Below are 26,420 nucleotides of genomic sequence, written 5' to 3' on the forward strand. Positions count from 1 at the left end.
CGGCATGACCAAGCGTGTTAAGACGTGCGACTCGAGGGCTATCTGTGCTAGCCGTCCCTAATTTAGCAGTGTAAGACTAGAGGGAAGGCAGCTAGTCATCACCACCCACCGCCACCTCTTGGGCTACTCTTTTACCAACGAATAGTGGGATTGACCGTCACATTATATGTCCCCACGGCTGGGAGGGCGAGTATGTTTTGGCGCGACTCGGGCGCGAACCCGCGACCCTCAGATTACGAAGCGCACGCCTTAACGCGCTAAGCCATGCCAGGCCCCACGTAAACAGAAATGAAGATTTAAATTAATCCATCACGGAGCATTTTATCCACTTCATCACATAGCACTCGTAATGTATTGAAAGAATGACTATAAGGTATACTAAATACTGAAATTTCACTAGCGGTTAAAATATTATGTTTGGACAAATCTATGAGGCCACGTCTATTGTTAAAAATATATGCATATTTTTATACAAATAGTTTTAATTGTTCGCCATATTAATATTTAAATGTGAATATTGCACTTCTTTGAATAGTACTTTTTTTCGGCCTCGATGTGAAAAACAAACGAAGAAGCGATGAACACATCAACAACTATATTTCTTTAAATAAATTTAATAATACATGGAATATTTACTATAAAGTTTAAAAGGTGCCACTTCGTCTTGTTAGGGTGATGAGGTCGTTTATTCACGAAGGTTTTACTTTTCAACTTGCATTTTCAAGTTTACTAATTTTGTATAAGTTATCAAATTAATTTAACCAATATTTAGTTACGACTCTAACATAAGGTAATCTTGATCTAATAGTAATACTGTTAGTAAACTAAGTTGTCACTAACTTGCAGTGTGTCGTACGCATAAAGCACTGAAAGCGCATACTTTAGGCTTAGGAAACTAGTTTGAGTATGTTAAAAGAGTAATATTTAAATAAAATCTGGTATGGATGAACATTCTAAAAGTAAAAGTGAAAATAATAACTTGAAATCGTACTGGAAATTGAATGAAATTAAACGTTCTGGTGATAGTAAAACATCAAAGGGACAAAGGACTCGCCAGGATTTCGAATCTCAGTTCACTAGGAAACCACCTTATTTTAAGGTTTCTGGTAGTGGTATAACATCATATGCTCAGCGGCATCCGAAAAGATTTCACCATTTATTTGTTGGTGGGTGTTTGCTAATTTTTTTTAGTCGCCCATTATATGATATTTTCATTAGGAGTTATGTGGAAGATGGAACTTTTTCATTGGCATTGAATTATGTAAAGAAGACACTGGGTTTTGGGACAGAACAAGTAGGTATGTACAACTTGAAGTATAACTAATTATGGTATTCTTATATGTTTTATCTGAGCTTGCATATTAAACTTAGCTTAGTGAGGCTTGGTGGCTGAGATGTGGGACTATGAAATTTAAGCTTGTGCCCGAGAACATTATTTTACAAAAGACAGGTATTGTGGTAAAGAAGGCTAACTTGTATAAATATTTTTAACTGTTATGACTTGACTGTTATTTAGAGTCATTCCCCCAACCTTGGGGGGAATCTCCCTTTTCCAAATTTTACTCCTTCTTGCATGGTTTAACTGTAACTTTAACATTCATTCCATTGAGGAAGCAGTATTTCAGATGTATAATAAATGTGATAGACTGTGTATTAGAACTGATATACATGAAAATCTTTAGTTCTTGTATATATAGTTGTTTCATAATCAGATGCTTATTACTTTCAAGTTTATCTCTATGCTGAGGGTTTGTAAGTTTAATTTTAAAGATATATAAAAATTTCAATGAAATGGTTAAGATATAGATTTCAGAGGTAAACTATAAAAAGACTGGGGTTGTTCCAGTTTAATACGTTGGACCTGAGTGTGTCCCAAGATGACTTCAAGCATAGGTGTAATCTCTATAAGTCACTATATATCTATAAATGCAAAGCAAAGAAAGCAACCTTGTGATACAGAAAAAGGTATATTTGGCAATAACAGTAAAAATATTAGGTTTGCATAATCATGTATTTGTGCTGTACTTTCTAAGGGTGTGAATATCACTTTTTGGTTTTGTTTCAGTATTTTCATGTTAAGTTTGGATTTAGGCCTAGCATGAGTATAAACCACATTGTGTATAAGTGTTTTTATTGCAGGTTTTATGGATAGGTACCTTAAGTTACTGATAATGTGATTTGTCATGATTAGCTTAATATTTGTATTCATTTATTATTTATCACCTGTGGGGATAAACATTCTTCCTATGGATATTCTGATTAATGGGATTGAAAGGTTAGAAAACAAACTTTTCAGTTTCATGTTAATAGAAATACAATACACTGTACTGATTTTAGTTACAGAGACCTAAATCAAAATGTTTCCATATACAAAATATTACCAGGTAGCTTAATAAATTTGTAGAATGGTTGTATGTGATAAGTACATAAAGCTTAAATGATGTTAAGTCTTTTAGTGGATTAGCATGTGGGCATGAAGTGTTACATCTAATTTGTGTTATGTTTTGTTGGGTGAAGTACGACCTCAATGAATCATATGGATGTTTGTTTTTATATTCTGATAACTTGCATTTTGTTACTGCTGTTAACTTTTATCCTGTTTAGAAGTTATTTTAGTAACTTATGTATTGTTGCACAACCTGTTTTTCAAGTATAGCAAAGTTCACTATAGAAGTGCAATTTGTATAAAGTAATAAAACAGTTGTTAGATATCTGACCTAAGCAGTTACATGTTTGTTGACTGTGCAACAGATTATATTTAGTAGTATTTCACGTGTTGACAAAAACATGCTGTATAATTAATAATAATATATATACAAGTTCAATTGAAAGTATAAATAAAATGTATTACATAATTTGCAGTTCTTACTTATATATAGATGTTAAGAGTTTATTAAACCAAGCATCATTAGTTCACATTTAATTGCTCTGACATCAGGGCTTTACCATCTGAATAACCATTATCCAAATCTATTCTGATTGTTTTCTGTACTACAGTGTTACATTCACTGCAATCCTGCCCCTTAAGCCTGTTATTTCTTTGCTGAATAACCCAGAGTCCAGTAATATCTTGCAGTATCAACAGTGTAAACTATGTAAGGTGATGGTTTGTATTTCCATATGAAATAATGTATATTGTTAAAAGCCAAAGTTTAGTTTAGTTCTTATAGTCAGCCTTTCTTCACTTTGTTCTGTTGTATGCCTTCATAATTTACTTATTTTTCTATATGTACATATTTCTGTTGATTACCAATTGACCCATTACGCCCTGTTAGAAATTGTTTTCCAGCACATAATGTGCAGAAAACTGATAAAGGTAAAATATTTTTCAAGTTTTGATACTATTCTGGCTCTGATTAATAAGTACCAAAACTGATTTGCTAGTAATTAGCTTTGACGTATACAGTCTACATGTAATATCCTGAACTATAGTACAAAGCATGCAAATTATGTTTCAGTTGTCTTCCAATGGCATATTTGTAAGTCTACTGGGAACTGGTCTTCAATAAGTCTGATCAATAGCCCATTGCTAAGATTTGTGTGCCTAGCTGCAAACAAACATATTCTAGTTTTCTGGACAATTTACTTGAGTATGTGAATCCTTCCCAATCCTCTCTTTACCTATCTTAATCAATGGCAAGGTTCAAATCTGTTGCATACTCCTATTATTTTAACATTACTGATTTGTTGTATGATTGCATTTATGTTATTATTCTTATAATCTAAGAAAGTGTAGGTCTTGTTGTTTGAAATATCAAAAAGTGCAGTATGTTTGGGATATTTTGCTTGCATTTTGAAGAATTTAAAGATTTAGTTTTTGAATGAAAATAAAGTGCCTTCACAGCAACACTATATATATATATATATATATATATATATGTACATTATGTTATATGTACATTGTGTTCATTCCTTTTTTTTTTTTTTTTCCCCTTTTGTTGCAGGTGTTTCAGAAAAGAAAAAGGTAGCCGAAAAATAAGTGTTTAATTATAGTAATTTTCAATGGAAAACTAACTCCTAGTTTTCTATTAATATGTTTGTATTTACCAAGCAGTTAGACATGGAAGATAAAAATAATCAAATTGAGTTAACTTGTCTTTCTCATGAACTTTTGTGCCATGTGATCGATTACTTACCTCTAAAAGAAGTTCTATCATTGGTATTGCTGTGCAAAAAACTGCAAGATGCTGTAGCTTTACATTTAAAACTCTGTAAAACAATAGATCTTGCTGAGAGAGAGGTTTTTGGATACATGCCTGCTACCATCACAGATGATCACTTGCATGCTTTGTTTCAAAAGTGTCCACAGCTGGAGGTGGTGTATGGTCTACATCCATGGAAGGTAGAGAGGCGACGACAGCGTAAACAACCCACTCTTACAGTTCAAGGTATCATGAAAGCCTTGAGTTTATGCCCAAACCTAAGTGGTGTAGAGACTTCAGACTTAAGGGTGGCTGAAGCAGTTTTGCATCATATGCCGCAGGTAGAAGTTTTGGGACATTTTCAAAACCGTACAGGTGATTTTCCACCACGGTCATCATCAAAGTTTAAATTTCCTGCCTATCCTCACATTAGCTCACTTCACCTCTCAGGTAGGATATAAATTGTTTGTGTATACGTCTATAACCTAGTGTTTGTAGAGATTTGTAATACTTTGATATTATATGTATATATATGTAAAACATGGTTTGATATTTGTTAGGAATTGCTATTGACTGAACAGATATTCTGTAGCATCTGATAATATTTATTGATTGTTAACTGATTGAAGTCCCCTGGTAGAACAATGTTAAGTCTGTGGACTTCCAACACTAGAATTTGGGGTTTGATTCCTTGCAGTGGACACAGCAGATATCCCAGTGTGACTTTGCTTTAATACAAACACTGACTGAAAATGTTATTGTAGAATATTAATGTTTTTCATGTATCTCTACATAAATTATTGTGGCAACCAATATAGTTATTAGACTTGCCAGTGCATACGGTTTCTTGTATACTTGAATATTACATAAATACGTGAAATTATTTGTAACATAAAATTTAAGAGCAGTGAAGGACCTGTTGATTTGTCCAGGCTGTCTCATCCACTAACCTCAGTAAATTGAACTTCACACCAATTCTTATTATTTCAAATAGTTATTAAGCCCTTCCTTAAACTTCATTTAACCCTTTTACAACAAGTCACAGGTCAAAGGCCATGTCATCTTGTTTGTCAACTTGCATTCAAAATTTTATTGAACTACTATATGAATTTATGTCAGTAAGTTTGAAATCAAAGACCATGTTCTTTCAAAAAAGATCTCGAGAAGGCAGGTTGTTTCTTTTGTCTGCTTGAAGTTTCATATTTTTGTAAAGCTTAAATACACCTTAATTACTAAGTTTAATAAATTATAGTGGAATTCTATGGTACCAGTGTAGTAATTATTTATGATTTATTTTATTATTCAACTGTATATATAAAACCTAGAAAATTTTTGTTTGATATCCTCCATGATATGTAAAATTTTAAAAGGCTTAGCAACCTATGTCCAACAACCAACTGGAAAAGTCATAGTGAGAAAAATAAGTTTAATAATTTATTTCTAAATAGTAATAATCTGTACACATATATACAATGTATAATAACTGAAATGTTACTACTGGATACATAACATGAGTGCACTTGTACCTCATCAATTCAAAGTATGTACTGTTAGCTAGGGGTGACTAGCAGGTCAGTAGAATAAAATATAATAAATAAAAAGCATTGTGAGATTTAAGCTACTTAGACTAAGCTTTTGTATTTTCATCTTATAATATGTAGTGACAGACCCCACATACTTAGAACATCAAAAATAACATGAAAAATGTTTGAAATGTATTTGGTGGGTTTTAGAGATTATGCAAATATTATTTGAGATTTTTCAGACAAAGAATAGTTTTTTAATTGTAACATGAAATCACTTTGCACTCAGGCTAGAAACAAACTTGATATTTTCACAAACAGATCTTTAGTAAATATATTTTATTAAAAATCTGATTTTTGTGTACAAAATACTTGTAATCTTTACTAAAAGTCTACAAAATTTCATAAAAATACACTTGCTGTATCAAAAGTTATGGTGCAAATACTTGTACAAATGTGTAGATGACCTTGTATATTATACCGAGCCCATTGCAGAAGGGTTAATTTAATTCATGCACTACATCTGAAGGCAATCCATTCCGAAGGCCAATCACTCTGTTAGAAAAATGAAAATGTCTTATTTGAATGTGACTTGTATTCTGCCTACATTTATTGTACACCCTAGCCATTTTAACAAACTTGCATCTCAATATCAATTCTCCAACAAAAATGTTTACAAACAGGTTCTACGCTAATTTAATTAAAGTCCTGATTTTTTAAGGTAATTTTTATCATTTTATACTTAATTTGAATTATGATTTTAAAGTAATTTTGTTTCATCTTAATTAAGTAGGGAACTTCATCATAGTAGGTTTTTCTTATTTCAATTGTTTCATATGTTGAAATTTAACATTTAAATTTAAATGCTTGTGAATACATAGATGTGAACTAATGCATAGCATTCTGTATGTCTAGTTATTTTTACCAAATTATTTTCATTGAAAAACACATTATTTTTAATCATTTTATTTGTGGCTTATGTAATTAGCTTACATTTGGGTAGAAATATTTAATAATTACATTAGTTAGACATAATGTTTACTATGTCTGTCGTAAGCATGCTGTAACGTCCAAATTTATAAGTGTAAAGTTTTAATTTTCACCGTTTGAACTATGCTTAGATGGAGTTAAGTTGTATATATGAGGTTCTTTACAGTTTCCATGTACTACAAGAACAAGTGCAGTAAAGTTTGTTCCTGATAGAGTTCTTTGAAAAATCAGTCTACCCAGATGACTAGTTACTCAAGAGTTTTTTAGTTTTATAACTAAAGCTCTTATATTGATACCTAAAATTTAATTAATATGTGAAATGTTGAAAGTTTTGTTCATGCTAGTATTAAATTAAATAATTCCAAAATCAACAAGTTGAGAATAAAAAAGTAATTTTATATATTGTATTGTTTCCATGTTATATTTCCATAACCTCTGAGACCTCCAAAATGCACATATACAGTTTGATTTCATTATTGCTATACATTGTATCCAGTATGTACTTTCTAACATACTAGATACCAATGTATAGTAAAATGAATATTGGATAACAGTCACATCAAACACATAATCTCATGTTGAAATGAGGTTTGTTAAAGGTCATGCCGTGCATACTTTAATTCTCACCAGTACACATAATGCTTTTTCTGATCTTTTAACAAATATTTCTTGATCTAGTACCTTAAATGGATTTTTAGTTAATAGTTTACTGTCTTTTAGTGTAGCAGAAGCTGTTGTACTTGAATAACTATTTTATTTTGTGAAGCTCTTAATATATTATTTGTGTAATAACACTTTTAACAAAACTGATTGTCATTTAATATCAGTAGATTTCCAGTAGACAAAACAATTTTATTGTTCAAATATCAGTATGGGCAAAAATATTTCGAGTTGAGTAACTAACATTGGATATCAGTCCTTTGAAAGGAATTCATAAAAACAACTTTTGTTTAGTTTCAATAACTTTAGACACCCTTGATCTGGGAATGTTTACACATAACTTGCAAAGTGTTGTTTTAAAGTTTATTAAGTAAATCATTTGATATTACTATATCAGTGGTTCTGAAAATGAAGCAAGTCAGAAGTAAAATTTATAAACAGTTAGGAGCAAGAACCCAACTTTATCGTGTCAAGATTTTTCTCAGAGAAAAATAAATAGAAGAGTTTACTCAGTTGAAGTAAGATACACACCTGTTGTTACATCATGTGAACATGAAAATAGTGTGTGTAGCTAAAATTGCCAAAATTATATGTGGTTTAAGGGGATAAGAAGGAAAGCTAACTTGTATGTCTGAACCTGTTAGTTGTGATATTAGAAATACATTGAGAGATGTTTTTTTCTCAAAGTTTTATGTGCCAAACAACTGTGAAATATGTTAAACTTTTTTTTGTAAAGTGAATTAGCTTTAACTTGGGGTAGTGATAATTTTAAGTATCTTGGTTGTTATATATTTACTAACAATGAGTAAATATATTTTATATCTGAGTATTTTTTGAATTTTTAATCCATGTAATATGTTCACTTTCATTGTTTATAACTAAAGGAATACAGATGAGCATTGCATTATTGATTGAGAGAGTCAACTAAAAAAATGAAATTCCTTAAGCAAAGTTAAATACTTTGGGAATTCTGGGCTGTAATATTTCAATCTTTGGTATATAAATGGCAATATTTGTGTAATTTTGGGTCGATAATTTCAAGTTTGAGGTTAATAAAATGATATCTAAATGACATTCCTAGGATTGAAAATGTACCCATATAACAGTTGATCTGTTTTAACTTTTCCCACTAATATGTCATATTAAAAAACATAGGAGGGATAACTTCTGTTAAACTTGGCAAAGATTAATCTTTGAGAAAACATTTTGTGATAATTTTTAGTCATACTGGCAAAGAATAAAAAAGTGTAATTGAGAAGTTTGTTTACATGTTCAAATGTTTTTTTTCTTGTTTCAACCTTAGGTGTAGAAGTACCAGAGCTTACAGTTATGCCACAAGTGGAACACATGTATCTACATGGTGTAAGATTCACTAAAATTAATCCTTTCAGAGGTTTTGTTGCCCCAAGTCTCAGAACTTTTGTTATGCGTCACTGTATGGGCCCTTCTGTTGCTTTGAGGTCAGTTCATTTTGTAGAAAAGGTTTATAATCAGTGGTGGTTTTTATCTCAAAAATACATATTGTGGATATTTTACATTAAGAGTCAGTATGTTTAGTTTTCTGTTATGTAGAATGGAGTAAACTTGAACTGTTTGGGATATTTTAACATAATAGTTATAAACAAATAATACTTGGTTTAATATTTGAATTGGTGTTTATTGTGTGAACTAGGAGTCATTATTTTTAGTGCATTTTCTAAGTCAATATGCAAGACATTTTTAACAAAAGCATGTTTTATTACCTATGTCTTCAATGTTTGTATCACTCTGTGAAGGTATCTACCTCTGGTTGTGACCCTTAGTAGTGCAACCTTTCTTTCTCGACTCGAACTTGTAAGAGTTCCAATTTTAGGAGGACTGATCCAGCGAGCAGTTGAAGATAGCTGGCGTAATGGAGGCTTTCGAAGATTACGCACTCTGGTCATAGGTGGCTGTAAGGTTAGTGATTATAGTTTTAAAAATGTATATAGCATCTAATTCTGTGCAATATTGTCTTGAAAAGTTATTAGCTATAAAAATAAAATTTTTATATAGCTATTTATTAATTAGCTGATTCAAACTAATAGTTTAGTTACCAATTAAGACAAAGTTGAAATGAACTATGTTTTGCATAAAACTTTTAGAACTTTAATATATGAAATTACTCTTGTATGCTTTTACAAGAAATATAAACTAATTGACAACTTATATGTTCAGTGCATTACCAAAGAGGTTTGAGATGTTTGTAGTGTTTTAAGTGTATCAGAAAGTAACATCTAAAAACCTGAATTTGCCAATTTACGAAGCGCTACTGTAACTTCAACTCAGTTTATTTAAAGTTTCTTAATTGGTAAAATAATATGAGGAACTGGTTCATTTAGTTATTTCTTAACATATTTACTACAGCCTGGTTAGAGTGCATGTCATGAATTTTTTTTAGTGTTACAAACAAAATTTAATTAAACCACTTATCTTGGTGTGTCAGTAACTTTGGTATAAAAAATCATAGTTTATAACTTGGAGTTTTATGTTATCTGAGTTTTAGTTTCTTAATTAAAGAAAATGAACTAAACAAAATATTATTTTGAGTTTCTCTAACTTTCTTTAAATTTTTTTTAATTTTCAGTATTTGTTGCTGTAGTTTAATTTGATTGAAGTCTTCAACTTCATTATCATCATATTGGTACTATGAAGAGCTAAAGGAATATATTGTTACCTTTTATAGCTTGTATGAAAACTATATAGATTATGATGGTTTAGAAACATCCTATTCGAGTGACTGGAGTATGTTTTATATTGTAAGATGCATTTTTAAAAGTTAAAGTAATTTTTTTTTATTAACATTCAAATTTGTAAAAATCATTTAGGCTTACAGAAGAATATGAACTTAAGTTCAAAGTGTTTGGAATTTCATTGTGTTTTGCAAATGTTTGTTTTATGTCTATGTATTATCTATATATATTAAGGAAAAATATCTGAAATGAACAAATTTTAAACTTCTCAGTTTATCTCAAATTTTCAGTAAAGTAATAGAAAAATATTATACTTCCTCAACAGAACACCTCACAGTCACAGGTTTATTTTTAGCTATAAAGGAAAACAGTTAATGGTGTTGAACTTTTTTTACACAACATTTACTAGTTCAGTGGATGCATTTATTAAGGACAACAGTCACACCATGAAACTAAAAGTGAAACTAACTTGAAACTTTTTTATGATTAGTGCTGCAGAGTAAGAAATTGTAATAGTTATTGTACTTCATTCTTTCAAGTTTTTGTTTTGCTGTAAATTAATGATTTATGAGAGTTAGTTTTGGGATACAGAAAATAAGGGGTAGAATATAAAGTTTAACTGAAAAACATGATTTTCATTAAGGAACTTGTATAGGTTGTGCAAATGAAATATGTAAACTTTAATATGGAAATGACAAAAAATGTTTTTATTCTGAGCATGAAAATTACTTTTAAGTCAAACTGACTCATTAAAGGCTTCAGAAATTCTTAGACTAATCTGAATTTTAATAGTGATTAAAATCTAGCCAAATTTTGTAAAGATGCATATTAGTAATTGAAAAGTTATGACTTTACGGAAACATGTTTAGTGAAATGGACTGACACTGTTCTTAAAGTGTTAAGGACTGATTTGATATTAAAAACTAAACTTTGCTTCACATTTCAGAACATCTTGGAATCTGATATTGGACACTTGATTATAGTGGCTAGTGGTAGTCTTGAGAACCTAGCTATTCAGCCGTCTCTGACCAAGGATACGCTCTTTGTTGCTTTGTCTTGTGCTCAAGGAGATTTTAGTCGTATTCAGTCTCTTCATCTTGGATATGTGGAGGAACTTCCATCTAAAGGTAGGAATTATCTGTTTAGGGTTTAAAGAGGGTTTTTATCTAAATTTGGAAATAAACTTATACTAAGAAATTACCCATGAATATTGAACTGAATATTTTAGTAGGTGATTTCAAATTAATAGTAGCAATTATTGATAGAGTTAACTCGAAGGATCTTATTATATTATATTGAAATGGAAGAGGGTTTAAATTGACTTTTTAGATCCATTTACAAATTATTGAATCATCTTTAGCCAAGTGCTTTAGTAATTGTTTGTTGTGGTATTTCTTGTTTTTCTATTGGGTTTTACATATTTTTGGAAGATGTGTATACTTTGATTGAGATGACCTTAATATTTGAAATAAATTACTTTATCACAACAACATTGGTTGAAATATTTTTAAAACTTCTCATAACATTGAGCTAGAATAATTGCTTTCAGCTATGGCAAAAAGTGTATACAAGATATGTTATAGCTTAATTCTAGAGGTTTAAAGTAATGTTGTATACCCTTTAAATTATGACAGTTTGAAGATAAAAATTTATCACAAGCTCACCTAAAAATACATTTTAAAAGCCTTGATTTTATATATTTATACTAAACAATTAAGCCTTTTGAAAATAATTGACATTTTTTATTGTTTATATATGAAATACAGAAAACATAATTCGTTTTCAGATGTAGTTTAAAACATTAATTCTTCATCACTTTTTTCATTGGAAGAAATAATGTATTTTTACATTCATGATAATATTTAACAACATTAATTTCATGTCTAAGCTTGTTGAATTGTAGGTGAATGGTCAGAAGAAAGACTTCTTTCTATGGGACTGGCTGAATTTCCTGATGTCCCTTCACCATTAACAGATACAGGAATGAAAGTTATTGGACAATTGTTTCCTAGTCTGAAGTTTCTTACTGTAAACAATTGTCCACATCTGTTAGCCCCTGATACTTGGTCTCCTAACAGTACGTAAGATTTATCATTTTGGTTTGATAATACTCTGTTAGTTACATGAAAAGAAATTGCTGTTGTTTTCATTTGTCATCTCTTATCTGATGATAAACTTGTCAGTAATTCAAGAAACACTTGGGAACAAATATTATAAATGTCATTAGATGGCTACAGCATAATGAAAATTTTAAAAAATAAAATGTTTGTTGAAGTTACCAGTAACAGGAAATTCTAAGATTTTTATCTCTTTATATGCATTGAAACTATGTAATTATGACACATGAAAGAAACTTGATGAAATGTGATGAACTGCTTCCGTGAAAGACATCTGAAATAATTATTACATAAGAACTTGCATAAGACATTTTTGGAATGTATAAAAGAGCTGAAAATACGTATATTTTAAGCATACAAACACTCATCTTGTTTTTGGTCACTTCTCTATATTCTATAGGCCAACATTTCTAAAACTTTCTTATTCAGAGGCTCACACTTAATTTTTTTTCATTTTAAAATGTGAAGCAATCCTGTTACTTAAGTTTTAAGATTAATAATAAATGGTAACGAAAATGTTGAATTAAGCATTTTTTTTACAAATTAATATATAGTTGAACTCAAATAAAATATAGAAAAAACATAGTGGCCCCCCCAGAAAAAGCTTCACAGCCCTTGGTGGGGGGGCTACAGCTGCCATTTGGGGAAAAATTGTCATGGATGAAGGACGGGAAAAAAACGTTAACCAACAGTAATATTTTAATAAAGCTATTGGGTAAACAAAAGTGTTTTTAAAAGCAAATACATTAATGTTAAAAAACAAATTGTAAAGTTATTTGAACAATTTCTGAAAAGTTATAATTTTTTTACAGCTATTTATTTTTTTACATAAGACCTTCAATTCTCGTATAAAAATAAGAGATATGCAGAATATAAACTCAAAATTATCTTTATAGATGGTCAGAATTGGACAAACTTAACAGACTTGATCCTTAGAAGATGTCATTGCCTTCGGCTGCTTTCTTTTGCTCTCTTTCTGGCTCTGCTTCCTGCCATTGAAACTGTGTTTCTGGAAGACATGTTTCGAGAACCTCCTAAAGGTTGTAACCATGTTGGACTGAGTGCAGGCACAGGTCTTGGTATGTCCTCAGCAGTGATGAGCAACCAAGAAGATGAAGTTAATGTTCAGGCAGAACAAGATGGACTTGAGGACAGACAACTACAAGCAGATGATAATGAACCAGGGGAAGAGCACAGGCAGGCAGTTCCACAAGTAAATCCAAATGTTAATAATGTTCTTCCAGAAGAAATCCATGAAAATAACTTTGCCCCTGAACCACAAGCTAATAATGATGAAGCTCACCTCATCAATGTGTGGTTAAATGAAGACAGAAGAGAAATGGACTCAGGAAATGGTGCCCAGCCTGTTGTTGATGGAGCTGCTGAAGAACCTACCAATAACAATGTTACCGAAAGGTTCTGGTATCATAATGCAGAGGTACCACACCACCATGTCATAAATGGAGTACCACAAGCACACATAGCTGGTACTACTGAAAATATTCGTGTGCAATCTTCTGCTCAGAATCACCATCATCAACAAGAAGATCATAATGAAAGGAAAGATAATTTTAATGTAACGTACAATTCTCAGAATCATATAACAGATAGTGATGAAGTTTCACATCCACATTTGCCAGAAAAATCCAAGTACATAAATACACATGCTCAGATTGAACATTATAATGGGATGTCCCAGCAAAGTGTAAGTAGGCAGCTTGAAACTAAAGAAAAGAATTCTAACTTTAAAGTAAAACAAGATAATTCTAAGGTACAAGATGACCAGTGGCTGGCTATACCTGGACCATCTAGGGAATCTTACCCTCTCTTGCTAGGATCTACATCTTCCAAAGATACTAGAGAATTAGAAGTTCACAGTGACTTCAAAAAAGCTCCATCAACAACTCAAGAAGGCTTTGCATCAAATGAAAGCACATCAGTTGGAGAAAAACCAAAGTCTAATGTACCTTGTAATTGTATGTCAACAAAGGGAAAGAGATCCTCTCGAAAAACATCTATTGTTCAGGAGCAGAACCCAGCTCCAGTGAAATCCTCTCCTAATGCACAGCATAGAGATATGAAAGTGAGGGAAAATAGCTCAGTATTGGTTTCTGGGGAATATTTACAGAAAAAAAGTAATGGTAGAGCTCTAAGTAAAATGAAAATGTTACCTGAAGAAAATAAAGAATTTACAAAAGAAACATTTTTTTCTACAGATAGAAATAAAACACTAGCAAGTAAATCTTATTGTGATGGTAGACAGCAATATAGCTCATTTATATCAGAAACTGAAGAACATAATTCAAGCAAAAGTGTTTCTAATACATCTAGAAATACTAGATATTTAACATCCTGTGGTGTCCCTCCAGTTTCTCCAATGCATCAGCCTGGAACTAGTGAAGCAAGTAGTTTCAGTGAGCTGCCCAAACAGAATTTAGATACTTTACAAGTGTCAAGCTTAGATACGTCTAATTCTTTTGATCCCAAATATGAAAAATGTAGAAACTCATATAATAAATTAGGAGAAAGTTCTCAGGAATTAGCTGGTACTGTAGATTGGAATGACTGCAGTGATAGTAATTCATATGATCTGCCATGTGTTCCAAGTTGTAGTAGGACATCCATAACTCCAGATGATTGTACAGGTTTAAAAGAACAAGATTGTTCATCTTTTGGTAATCATAAAACAACAGAAAACTTTGCAGACAGGAAAAATACTTTTCAAGATAATCAAGAGGGTGGATGCTCTTCTGTGAGACGCAGAAAAAGAAAACATGCTATGGACAACCAAAACCAGAACGTGGGTAATAATGACCAAACTTATTCTTCTACTGCAGGACCTTATTCTAGTCTTGATTCAAGTAACTCTGCCAAGTCTCGTGTGGTCCTTTCTACACGTAGTTCAACCTCCAGGCTGTCTCGCTCATGTGCTAGTGAAGCTTCTTCAAATTTTCAGGTTGAAGATGCTTCTACCAATTCTTTTTCTGTAAAAATTCCAAATATAAAAGATTTTACGCAAAAGCCCAAGTCTTCCAGAAACAAGAGAAAACAAAATTACTACTTCTCAAAAAAATGACAGCTCATTTTTTGAAGGTCCCATGACAAGGCAGAGGAAGAGAAAGATGTCTGACTCAAGTACAGTCAGGCTTCATGATGTAGCTTGTCAGGCTAGTAGTGAGAGTATTAGACAAGCACCAGGAAGAAGTAGTGCAACAGGAAGTAACATCACAAGTGATGGGTTTAGGATTATAAGACCAACCCAACATTCAAGTAGCACACACAGGTATGCTTTTTTCTAATGCACTTCAATGTTTTTATAAATAGTAAACTGAAAATGAAGCTGGTTTTGTGTAACTGTATTTACTTTAAAATAATTTGAAAGCTGTTACCATTCTCTTGTGATGTTTTTAATAAGTTATTGAAAGAATATTTTTCTAGAAAATTGGAATATATTTGTCTTGAAAAAACTTAAACATTGTTGTAGTTTCAGTGAAGGAGAAACCCAGAATTCCTTCTTTTAATACTTTAGGAAATCAGGTTTTCAGAATTATGTAGTGGAAAAGTTGCACAATACATGACATTTCTATATCCTACCCATTCTGTGGTGTTTTCAATTATATTTGCATTTCACTTAACTGTCTCTTTTGTTGCAATAATTGGATGGTATGTAACTAAAATTGAATTACATTATACTGTTGTGTCATGATATCAGTAATGTACATTATTAACTGATGTTTCCATAAATTTTGTGTGTGTGATTCATGTTATTCAGTGATGTAGGAAGGAGTTGCAAATGGGTGTTCATGGCTAGATGTGAATACTTTATAATGAGAAACTATGAGGTACTACTAAAAGCAGCTCAACCTAAAGGAATCTGGGTGATTACTTCCCAGATAATTAATATAATAATGTTAATTTAAATTTACTATATAAGCCAAATATGTAAAAGTAGGGGTGCTATAATACTTCTGGTTCTAGTGCCTCTGTTATTGTAGACCCCAAGCTGGCAAAGTGATGGATCCACAAGTAATTTTGGTTAAAAATAACTTTTAAAAAATTTATATAAAGATTTCATGAACTACACACAAACCTCACTAATTATTATAGTTAGTTATTCTAAAGTTAATGAATAGACATTACTTAAGATAAATGAACATTTTGGTCAAAATAGACAAAATAAAGTTTTATTGAAATGGAAATCTGGTGGCTAAGTGTTTAGGCATATTAAACCACATGTTTAAAGAATAGGGTTGGATTTATTATTAAAAGAATATGTAAATAATTTTAATGAGAGTATTGTGAGAAAAATGTTTAATATTATTTCTTTATGGCTAATCATGGATTATGGTATTTTATGAAGTACAAGATTGGCTTTTGTTAGAATTTGTGTGTCAGTAGTGTATGTACCTTAAAAGTGTTATAGTGGTTAAAAAAATGTATATTTCTCTTGAGGTATGAATTTTTTTTAAAGTGTGAACAAAATACACATACATAAAGCTGTATAGACTAAGTCTTGTCCTTTTTAAGTAAAATTTAGAAGTTTTAGTTTTAAAAAATTATTATATGTACATGTTCCCCAGTGAGTCTGAGATAAGTCTTTATACTTGCAACTCTGGAATCTGAGGATTAATTTCCCACAGTGGACAGACTGCAGATAACTGAATGTGTAAATTTGTGCTAAGAAAATGAATGTATGTATTATATTGCCAGTAAAGATTAAGACATTTAGCCATTTTTAACTTTCATTTAAACTCATGTAGCTGTTGATCTGATGTTGTTGAGTAATGTAATGATGGGTTTAAATTTTTGTGAATCTGTTGTATTGATGTTGAGTAATGTAAGGACTGGTTTACATTTGTGTGAATCACTGTTGTCCTGATGTTGTTGAGTAATATAATGATGGGTTTAAATTTTTGTGAATCATGGTTGTCCTGATGTTGTTGAGAAACGTGAGGACCAGTTTAAATTTTTGTGAATCAATGTTGTCTTGATGTTGTTGAGTAATGTAATGATGGGTTTAAACTTTTGTGAATCAATGTTGTATTGATGTTGAGTAATGTAAGGACCAGTTTAAATATTTGTGAATCAATGTTGTATTGATGTTGAGTAATGTAAGGACCAGTTTAAATTTTTGTGAATCAATGTTGTATTGATGTTGAGTAATGTAAGGACCAGTTTAAATTTTTGTGAATCAATGTTGTATTGATGTTGAGTAATGTAAGGACCAGTTTAAATTTTTGTGAATCAATGTTGTATTGATGTTGAGTAATGTAAGGACCAGTTTAAATTTTTGTGAATTAATGTTGTCTTGATGTTGAGTAATGTAAGGACCAGTTTAAATTTTTGTGAATCAATGTTGTCTTGATGTTGAGTAATGTAAGGACCAGCTTAAATTTTTGTGAATCAATGTTGTCTTGATGTTGAGTAATGTAATGATGGGTTTAAATTTTTGTAAATCAATGTTGTATTGATGTTGAGTAATGTAAGGACCAGTTTAAATTTTTGTAAATCAATGTTGTATTGATGTTGAGTAATGTAATGATGGGTTTACGTTTTTGTGAATCACAGTTGTACTGATGTTGAATGATGTAATGACTGTTTAGTTTTACCTAAGTGGTGAATACTTTTATTTCTTGAATTACACACAGATTATACTGAGATGCATTATGCAGTTTAAGCCAGTAGCACATAGCACTATTACAAATTCCATTGATTCATCATAAACACACACCCTAACTCTACTTAAACCACAGAGACAATTCTAAATTTAACTAACTGGTGAAAACTTAAATATCAGTTGTGATCAAAATTTATCTGGTCAGGAGAAATTACATTTTACAAAAAAACATATTTTGTAGGTTTGATTAAAGTGCATGAGACTGAAAGTATTTTGCATTTTGATACCTTAAACCAAGTTTGCTTGATGTTGAGATCACCTGTCTGATTGTTATGAACTGGTTTAAACTGTGTAAACCATTTTTTGTGTTTCTCTAGGATTTCTCACTTTCAGAGGTTCCTATCTAAAAAATAGGACTATGAAAACATTTTTCACTCTGAAAAGGCTTAGAAAATGAAAAGATGTTATTAAAGAGTAATGAATGTGTAATTAACCTTTTAAAAAAATTTAAAGTTTGAAGTTCAAGTTGCAGTCAGTTCTCATGTATATAGGATATCAATTATTTTGTTCACTGCAATTTCTGGAATTTTGGATTGCTTTTGAGTTACAATGTATATTCACTTGCTTAAAGGGGTTCCAGAGTGACAAGAGCCATAAAACGTAAGCATTGTGATCCTCCAACTTCAAAAAGTAAGGGGGAGAAACCCAACTGTGCAGATAAAGCCACAAGTACCAGTGACCCACTTCTAGAAGATGACCCAGTTTTGGTAAGTGTAAATATGGAGTGATTGGATAATATATATAATGTATACTCATTTTAAATGATAGATTAACTTATAAGCTACAAGTAGACAGTGCATCTACATGAACATGAGAAAATTTGTATTCATAAAGTTTGAAGCACATTAATTAGCTTAAAAAGGAGTGCAGCATTATATAGATTCAATTAAAATCATACCTGTAAAGAATAACAAAAGTCCTAGCAATATAAACTTTAATACTATGTGTTATTAACAAACTTAGTCGCTTCTCCTATTCTGTCATCATGCTGTTATAGAAACTATTTCTACTTGTTTTATGGTGCTAAAAATCAGGTATTAATATTCATGGTGGGCAGATCATAGGTAGCCCATTGTGTAACTTGATGTTTTACAAAAAAAAAAAAAACTTTCTAAATTTGTATTTAAATTTCCTCTCTAATTCTGAACAGTCTGATATTATAAAATGCTTTTAAGTATTAATACTAAATTATTTGTAAATGTTTGTTTCACCTAAATAAACTGTATTAACCTTACTTGATATTTTATTTCATAACAAACCTAAATGTGCCAAGTTTTAATAATAATAATAATGTGTTCGTTTTTCATGAATAGTAAGATAATTTTTCCACATAGTAAAGTGTAATAAAATTAGTTTATAAAAATCACACAGAATTGGCTAACCTTAAGTAACAGCACAACCATTGTTACCTCTTTTTGAGTGTGTTTAGAATGTGGTTCTATTTTCTTTCCCTCATGTTAAATTATCAGTAATTTTCTTTATATCATGTTATGCTACTTTTGTTTTTGACTGATCAAAATCTGATATTAAATCACTGACTTGAAAGTACATGCTATACAAACCCAATCTGTGAGTACAATATTCAGATGATAACTGTCACAAAATGTGTGTACAGTTTCATGTTGTGATAGCCACAGTTGCTTTGCTGAGAGAAGTTTCAACATCAAATTGTGTGTCACCTTAAACTGAAAACTCCTATAAGCTGATGAATAATGGTATATTGTATCATCAGGAATTCATCTGAATGATCTTCACATATTTTAAGAGCAAACTATAGGTAACTGTTTATTACGCTTACATGTTTCCAAGTGAAACTAGTTCTGATGTGGAATATTGAGGTTAAATTTTCTGTGTAACTGTTAAAAGTTATGAGATTGATAATAACTGTTCACATTATTTTAGCAAATAGTTGATTTTTGTTTATCTTCTCTGAGTTTAAGTTAACTTATTAAGACTTGTTCTATTAAAATTCAACAGGACTTGTCCATCTTGTACATGAAGAATTATAAATTAATGTTGTAAATTGTAGTGTTTCTATAACTTTTCAATTTTTTAAAATGTGCAAAATGTCAAGTTGAAAAGATAGTCTTAATGTTGTACTTACTTCTGTTTTTAAGATTTTCCGAGTAGTGTCTGAAACATTACACAGTTTAACAGTTGTATCTTGTGGAATATCGGATATTATTATGGATTTGTGTCCTCGACTGTTACATTTAGAAGGTAAGTTATGTATAAACAACTACATTAGAAGGGGAGGATTTCACTGGTATTTGACTTGAGTGAAGGTACAATAAAAATAATTATTTCTGCTAATGAAAAAAAAACTGGCATTTGTTTGAATGTGTTTACAGTATTTTACAAACTTCTATCTGTTATATTATATTAATAGTCCCACTAACTTTCCTCATCTGAATCAATTCTGTTTTATTTTTAATTTCATTCTTTGTTTGACTTGTGTGATTTCAGCATGAATGTAAATGATGTATCTATTTTAGTCGGCTTTAACTGTTTCTGAAATTTAAACAAAATGTTTCCATCAGATTTATTATAATAAGATTGGTTGGCTTGATTACACTAATGAAGATTATATATCTGTAGTATACAACAAAATTAGCCAAAAACATGTATACACGAAATATATCACACTTACAGATGATTTATCAAAGTTGAAGTTTAAATGTAAATAGAGATGAGAGAATAAGGTCTTTATAGGATGAATAATTAATGTTTTTTGTGGGCTATTTTCATGTACTCAACATTTTCGTTTTTGTAAGCTGCTTCATTCGTGTGTGCATTTATATTCCTATGTTTAGAAATAAAGCATATTAATTCCTTAAACTCAAGCAGGGGCTACTAGTGTTCACCCAAACATTCTGATTTACCCATCAATCAGGGACACAATGTCCAATAACAAAAGATAGGCTGAAAACTAATTTAATCCATGTCATTATCAACTTTTACAAATAAACTGGAAATTCTGTTAAGCATTATAATTTGTTTTGAAACAAATTTCAGATCATTGCAGAATATGCAAACAATTATGGATTTAAAGAGTTAAACAGCAAACATCAACCCTTTTGCTGTATTTTGAAACTAAAGTCGTCTAAGATTTTTCTTCCTTTTAAGTGTGCAAGTCGATAAAGAAGAAATGTGCCCAATATCACGTGAGATGCTTTACGTTAAATGACTGTCATAGGTTACCAAAGGGAAGAAAGATTTTAGGGAACTTTAGTCTCAAAACACAGCAAAAGTATTAAAGAATTTGAAGCGTGACATCATAATATTATATATTCATTTGAAAATGTAAATGTATTTAAATCAGTGAATACATGTTTATAATTAAACTGCATATGCTTTATGTTCATAACTTGTTGATTTTAACATTTGTTTGTTTTTTGTTTTTTTTATGCTAGTGAATGCTTGCAGAATTTTGAAACGAATATATCTACGGAGCTGTCCTATGTTAATTCGACTAAATCTCTCTCAGTGTCCAAAACTAAGTTTGTCTTGTTTGACAAATGAAATTATTAACCTTCCAACTAAACGGGGTCGTTTAGTGTATCTAGAACCATGCAATGAAGTGAGTCACATTTTTAACTTGAAATATTTCTACATTTTGTGCTCTGTTTTACATACTACAGTATTCTGTGATCCATTAGCATATGACTATTCTGATTGTTTGAATTAAAAGACAGAATTAAGTTTTTAAGTGTTTGTTGTTTGAGGCATTTCTGATTTTTAAAATGATATTATGATTTCAGAAGTATGACCGACAAGAACTAGAGAAGGCAGTTTTTAGTGTACCAAGTAGTGAACATCATGTCTGCGTGATTCATGATTACAGTCCAGAAGATGATGATCGAGCTGAACATAGGGAAAAGTTTTTAGGTTGGATACGAGTTTTGTGTCGGCTAAGTAGGTAAGCACCATTGACTGTTGTTATGTGTTTTGTTTGTTTTGAATTTTGGGCAAAGCTATACAATAGAGGGAAGGCAGCTAGTCATCACCACCCACCACTAATTTTTGGGCTACTCTCTTATCAACAAATAGTGGGATTGACCATGACATAGCAACATCCCCACAGCTGAAAGGCCGAGCATGTTCGGTGTGATGGGGATTCGAACCCATGACCCTCAGATTACGAGTTGAGTGCTTTAACCACCTAGCCATACCAGCCCTGTTGTTATGAGTTTTAATAATTTTTTGTACGAACATTGATCTTGTTTGTTTCCATGTATTTTAAGTGGAATAGTTAAATTTACTTCATTATTTAGTGTACAGCTCTCCTTCTAATTTGATTTTGAGATTGTATGTGAGGGACAAAATTAGAAACATATAATAGGAGCAGAATAATGAAGATTGAGGTAACAGTAGGAAGTTTGTAGTTTTCTTCTTAAATGTTTTAAAGAAAACTTTGCATTTTTTAAATATATATATATACTACTAAAGGGTCTCCTTTTGTAAAGCACTATACTATTAAAGTATATCATGTTATGACATTTATTTAAATAATTATTCTAACAGTTAATGTTATAATCATAAATGCATACTTCTGTTTCTGAAACAATTAAAGATCAAAAAAGAAATATGGTGAATTAAAGCTTGAGGGGTGTACAATACAATTTTCAATGTAAGGTTATTTTACAGTGGTTTACCTTTTGAAAAGAGTGTATAGAAATATATATTAGCTTTTATCAATTAGTTTAATCTGTGTTGAAAAAATGTGTGTTAAAAAAAGCAAATTTATAAAAATATTATTGTCATGAAGCAACGATAAATCTCTTAAGCAATTACAGGCAATTTTATCAGTATAATATTTAAGTGTTGTGAACTTTTGTCAGAGGTTGAAGACAAAACTTTCCAAAAATGAGTGAAACTGTAACTGAAGTAAATATGAAATCTTGTTAATGGTGCAACTAAACAATATATGTTTAACATTAATACAAAAGTATATTCTCCTAAGTGGATCATCTTTCTTCTATTTAGAATAAAAGTAATAAACTGTAACTACTATAAGTAGCAGTTTTTTTTTTATGTTGCTTTCAACAAATTGTAACCATGTAATGATTTAGTGCAACAATTTATTGAGAAGACAAAACCAGGACTGTTAATAACAAGCTGATGGTTCCCCCTCCATAGTCTTATTTCACTTAATGACCAACTCATGAGTAAATCTGTACTCCTGTTTTTATATAAAAGGAAAGTGATTTATTTTCTCAAATAAACATATTGAACTTGACCTACCAAATTTGCCGTGTACAAAGCGAAAGAAACTCATAAATTCAGTTCAAGTTAGGTAGAAATACTTCTAAAATAAAATATTGTAAGTTAATCATATAATCTTAGTAATAAAGTAGTAATGTACTTTTTTATGCATAAATCAAATAGTCAGTATATAAAGCAAATTACTGTCCTGCTAGTATAGCTGAAATTAAAAGAATTTAAATTCATAGTTTTGTAATACTGTGACAGCTTGATCATCTGTCATAAGTTTTAAACATAGGTGGACATTTTTTAAAACTTTTGTAGCAGTGACCTAATTTCTTGTTTATTTAATGTTGTATGTTTAGTAGCATTTTCCACTTTATTTCAGCAGCTTATACTTTAATGTCTGCTTTCAGTATTTATGTCAAGAAAAGAGGTTTATTGTCACTTGCTATTCGTGAAGAATACCATGAAGATGCCTATCCTTGGGGAAATCACTTTACAAAACTGTATGGTAAGGAATAAAGGATGTTACGGTTCAAACTGTAACACAAAGATTTTATTTTTGTGTATTTGCATATTAATCCATTCTAAAGTTGAGATTGTATGTATCATGAAATAAGAGTTTGATTTCTTTGTAGGAGATGAGGGTCAGAATTTTGTAAAACCATTTAGATGTCCTCACTGGTGATGTGTTTAGAGAATTTATTGTTAAATTTATTTAGATATGTATATATATTTTTTTCGTATTGTTTCATTAGGAAACTTTGTTAATGGGGCTTATGAGTTGGTGACAGATAACCCTTTACTTGGAACTATGTGGAATTGCCAACATGAAGATTCTACTTTAAATGACACTGGTCAGTAAACATAAGTTCTTATTTCAGAAGTAACTGTTTAGAAAAGAGAAAAGTTGATACACCAAAGTATAGTAGTTAATTATAATTTTCTCCATGTTCACTTTAGAACTCGTGTTTATATATGCAGTAAAATTTCATCTTTGGTTTCTAATCAAGCTGTCCACAGTGAACATTATGAGGTCCAGTGTTTGTTTTTTAAATGTTGTATTGTATATGTTTATGAACCCAAAAGTTACACCCACCCATAAGTCTCGGGGCTTGTAATGCTAAAATTAGGTTTTGATATTTTTTTGGAGTCGCCAAAGCATAGGTTGCCTATTCTGTACCTTTATACTTAAAAAACAATCATGATGTATATGATTGAATCTTTCAATTTTTGTGTTTGTATATATACCTGTATCTATCTATCTATCTGTGTGTGTGTGTGTGAGAGAGAGAGAGAGAGAGAGAGAGAACATTAACACTGATAAAGTTAACAAAATTAAAAGGAACGATTGTGTTAAAAACAGCACATCCAACCCTTTAACTAATTATATTAGTTTGTTATAACTCAAAAACAAGCTGAAACAAAAATAAATTAAAAAAAAAAAAAAATCTGCACTAATTAAGAAGATCCCAGGGTACAAGCTATATAATGTGGGATATAAAATGTACCCTAGGTTTTGGAGGTGACTGAAGAAGTACGACCCATATTGCAGTGGGGATACACCATCTATCAGTCTTAACCTTCCTTTGCCAGTTTCACATATAGTAATAAAATAAAGGAGCAGCAACAGATATAGAAATTAGGAGAGTGAGATGTGGGTGCTCAAGCCTACAACGTTCCACATATATCACCCTTCACTGCATGCAGATAATTGTGGAAAGGTAACTGTTCTCCAAAGTAAAGAAGAAAAAAATTAATTAAAAATTAAAACTAAGAATAATAAAAATAATGGTACTACCATCTGGGGGTAAGTAAATTAAAAACTTGCCTCTTGAAGTTAGCGTCCTGCTCCCATTATGGTAGAAAGGCACTAAATGGGTAGCCCAGAAAACAAATTATACTAGTGTGAAGAGTCCGATCCAGTTATCTAAATAAACTAGTATAGCGCCCAACCACCGCCCATTTATTAAAACTATTGTGACTATCATGCTCTATATAAGCCTTTATGTGTGTCAAGGTGTACATCATCTGAAGTAGTGCCAAGTTATTAGTTATCCATAACTAAAAATAGTTATATAGAAATATTTTAGTGAAATTTCTCCAATTTTTATTTCATTATATTTAGTTAATACATTCTTATATTTGTTACATAATAAGTTAATAATTTTATTTAAAGTTTCTTTATTAAACCCATTAACTATTAATTTTTGCATTATTATTTCAACATTACTGATAAAATATTGTAATTTATTACAAATTTTACAATATCTTAATAATTGTGAACATTATATCTTTACTATTATGAGAAAAGATTTATTGAAAACTGCAAAAATCCAGATATTTTTACCTTAATATACAGATATATAGATGATTTAATTAGTACAAGTAATCCTGAAATAAATAATGTTAGCAACACTATTTAACCAAAAGAATAAGAAACTGAAAATACTTCAATATCTAATACAGAAGCACATTATTTAGATTTAGAAATTAAAATAGTTGATAAGGATATCTGTGCAGATGTTTGTGTGTGTGTGAGTGACATTGTAGGCTTGAGCACCCACATCGTGTTCACTTAATTTCTCTGTCTATTGCTACTCTTAGTTCTTATGTGAGACTGGTGAATGGAGGTTAAGACTGATAGACGGTGTATCCCCATTACAGTGTGGGTCTTACTTCTGTAGTCACCTCCAAAATGTAGGGTACATTTATTTTATATCCCACATTATAGCTTGTAACCTGGGATATTTTTAATTAGTTCAGCATTTTTGTTTATTACTTTTAAATTTATTTTTGTTTCAGCTTATTTTTAGATTATAACAAATGTGTGTGTGTGTGTGTGTGTGTAGTTACGTGTATACTATTTATAGTATTAATTAACTTACATACAGGCCTATCTCAAAATTAAATCTATTCAGATAAAGAATCAATTAATTCATAACTGTTCTATTAACCTTATGGTATACACTGTTTAAATATGGCTATCGTGGTGTTTTTTACTGTGAGAACATTAAAGCTTATTTCTCAGGGGGAAAATCTAATTCTTTCTTTTTCAGACTTTCCAGTACCTATGTCCTCAGGGTACTACTTGCCTTTTGTTGAAGAAAATCTTATAGAGTGGAAAGAAACGGGGCGTGGGCTGCATACCAGTCATATTGGACTGTACATTCATATAGCACAAAATAATTGTTAGTTCTGTTTTGGCTACATGTAATAGTTATTCTCTCAGTGTGTTTGGATAAAAAAAAAAGTCTCTACAAAAGACATAATATTTAGGTGTAAAAGAATATTGAGTATTAAGACAACACTTGTAGCCATTTATTTAATATCTTTGGTTGTTATTTTATGTGGCAACATTTCAGGGTTAATAAATATTGTAGTCATTGAAA

General features: G+C 30.7%; 1 protein-coding gene and 1 pseudogene across 3 annotated transcripts; both read left to right on the forward strand.

The window, feature by feature from the left end:
• Window positions 1–656: 656 nt before the first annotated feature.
• LOC143242583 (uncharacterized) lies at window positions 657–4,083 on the forward strand. Of its 2 annotated transcripts, none has more exons than XM_076486058.1 (2): window positions 657–1,294; window positions 3,945–4,083. In XM_076486058.1, exons 1-2 carry the CDS (start codon window positions 941–943, stop codon window positions 3,966–3,968), a joined length of 378 nt encoding a protein of 125 aa, XP_076342173.1. In that variant the 5' UTR covers window positions 657–940; the 3' UTR covers window positions 3,969–4,083. The 2 variants fall into 2 exon arrangements, with proteins under 2 accessions (XP_076342173.1, XP_076342167.1); XM_076486052.1 differs by having other exon boundaries at window positions 657–1,298; window positions 3,945–4,082.
• LOC143242599 (uncharacterized) lies at window positions 4,034–26,414 on the forward strand (annotated as a pseudogene). Its single transcript, XR_013022987.1, has 13 exons — window positions 4,034–4,592; window positions 8,619–8,775; window positions 9,091–9,253; window positions 10,973–11,153; window positions 11,930–12,103; window positions 13,040–15,426; window positions 18,392–18,527; window positions 19,938–20,040; window positions 21,234–21,400; window positions 21,582–21,739; window positions 23,442–23,539; window positions 23,787–23,885; window positions 26,088–26,414. The product of XR_013022987.1 is annotated as an uncharacterized LOC143242599 (transcript).
• Window positions 26,415–26,420: the final 6 nt, after the last annotated feature.

This window comes from Tachypleus tridentatus, chromosome 2 (genome assembly GCF_004210375.1).
Source record: "Tachypleus tridentatus isolate NWPU-2018 chromosome 2, ASM421037v1, whole genome shotgun sequence".
Taxonomy (NCBI): Eukaryota; Metazoa; Arthropoda; class Merostomata; order Xiphosura; family Limulidae; genus Tachypleus; species Tachypleus tridentatus.